This window comes from Orycteropus afer, unplaced genomic scaffold, assembly GCF_000298275.1.
Source record: "Orycteropus afer afer isolate SDZICR_OR568_19922 unplaced genomic scaffold, OryAfe1.0 scaffold00381, whole genome shotgun sequence".
NCBI classification, from domain to species: domain Eukaryota; kingdom Metazoa; phylum Chordata; class Mammalia; order Tubulidentata; family Orycteropodidae; genus Orycteropus; species Orycteropus afer.
In genome coordinates, this window is record NW_006921968.1 from 926,418 (window position 1) to 928,122 (window position 1,705).

A 1,705-nucleotide genomic window follows, 5' to 3' on the forward strand; every position below is an offset into this window, starting at 1 on the left:
GGTCTGACTCAAAGGCAAATAACAACAACAACAACAACAGGGACCTGACAAGGAGCTCTGGTGGCATACTGGGTAAGGCATTTTGCTGGTAACCAAAAGGTTACCTGTTCAAGCCCACCAGCTTCTCTGCAGGAGCAAGATGGGGCAGTCTACTTCTGTAAAGGTGTACAGCCTTGGAAACCCAGTGGGGTTTGCTATGAGTTGGAATTGACTCAATGGCAGTGAGTTTGGTTACCTGGTTTTGGAGGCACCAAATGGACTCCTGGACGTGGCCCCTGCTGTTGGTCTGTCTTTGTCCATTCCTTCTAATCATCATCTTCCTGTCTGTGATCTGCATCTCTTTGCTGTCTTCTTTGTACCTTTTTCCTTCTCTTCTCTTATCCTGCTGGTCTTTCCCCAAACATTTCTCCTATGCTTCCGGAATCACTTGTCAGGAACTAGAGGACAGCCCTACTTAGATAGTCACCATCAGGTGTAAAAATGGTCCCTCCTAGCATGGACACTGTCCAGGCTGAAGGCCTCCTTCTCCTTTCACTGGTGTTTGATGGTAAAAGGTGTCCTCACCCAAGAAAAGTCCAATTTTTACCTTCATGCACAAACGGTAAAAATTCAACAATAAATAGTTAGAAATTACTATATCTATCTGTCAAGTAGTGTTAATGTTTTGATGTTAATGTGGTTATATCACTGGCACCCAAGAAGACAGACATGGGCTTTCCCCAGCAGGACCCCAGTGTACTGACAGGCTGTGAAAAAACTGCCATTTATGGGAACTGACATGGATGTCCCTGCTTTTTTAGGTGTCTGCTTTATTCAAAGATGGAACAATAGGAGGAAACATCAACATTGCAGTTGTGGGGCTGATTCTCCTAGAAGAAGAACAGGTAGAGTTTTTTTTTTTTTTTTTTTAATGATTTATTATAACCATAAATGCAAATGTAATGCATGTGTTTCTCTTTCCTTAGGGCCAAGTGCTTTTATAAAATATATTTTATGTCTAATGTAATGAAAGGAAAGGTGTGAGTCAGGGTTGTGTCCTTCCACCATATTTATTCAATCTGTACCCTAAGCAAATAATCTGAGAAGGGGGAGTATATGAAGAAGAATACAGCATCAGGATTGGAGTAAGATTCATTAACAATATGCTATATGCAGATGCCACAACCTTGCATGCTGAAAATGAGAATGACTTGAATCACTTATTAGTGAAGATCAAAGACTACACCTTCAGTATGGATTACACCTCAACTTAAAGGAAACGAAGATCCTCACAACCGGCCCAATAAGCAATACTGGGAGGAACAGAGACAGTGTAATTGTCAGGGATTTCATTTTCCTTGGATCCACAATCAATACCCATGGGAGCAGTAGTCAAGAAATGAAACAGTGTACTGCACTGGGCAAATCTGCTGCATAAGATCTCTTTAAATGTTCAAAAGCAAAGATGTTACGTTGAGGACTAAGATGTAACTGATCCAAACCACAGTATTTTCAATTTTCTCATATGTATGTAAAAGCTGGACTGAAGAATCGATGCATTTCAATCATGGTGTTGGCGAAGAATGTTGACTATATCATAGCCTGCCAGAAGAATGAACAAATTATCTTAGAAGTATAGCCAGAATGTTCCTTAGAAGGGAGGATGACCAGACTTCCTTTCTTATAGCTTCTTACAGTGTTATCAGGATGGACCAGTCCCTAGAAA

General features: G+C 40.9%; 1 protein-coding gene across 1 annotated transcript in view; it reads left to right on the forward strand.

The window, feature by feature from the left end:
- Window positions 1-1,705, forward strand: part of ADAMTS16 (ADAM metallopeptidase with thrombospondin type 1 motif 16) — a 361,524-nt gene that overhangs the window by 109,317 nt on the left and 250,502 nt on the right. Inside the window, 1 exon segment of the mRNA XM_007953260.1 lies at window positions 778-884. Coding sequence (XP_007951451.1) covers window positions 778-884 — 107 coding nt within the window.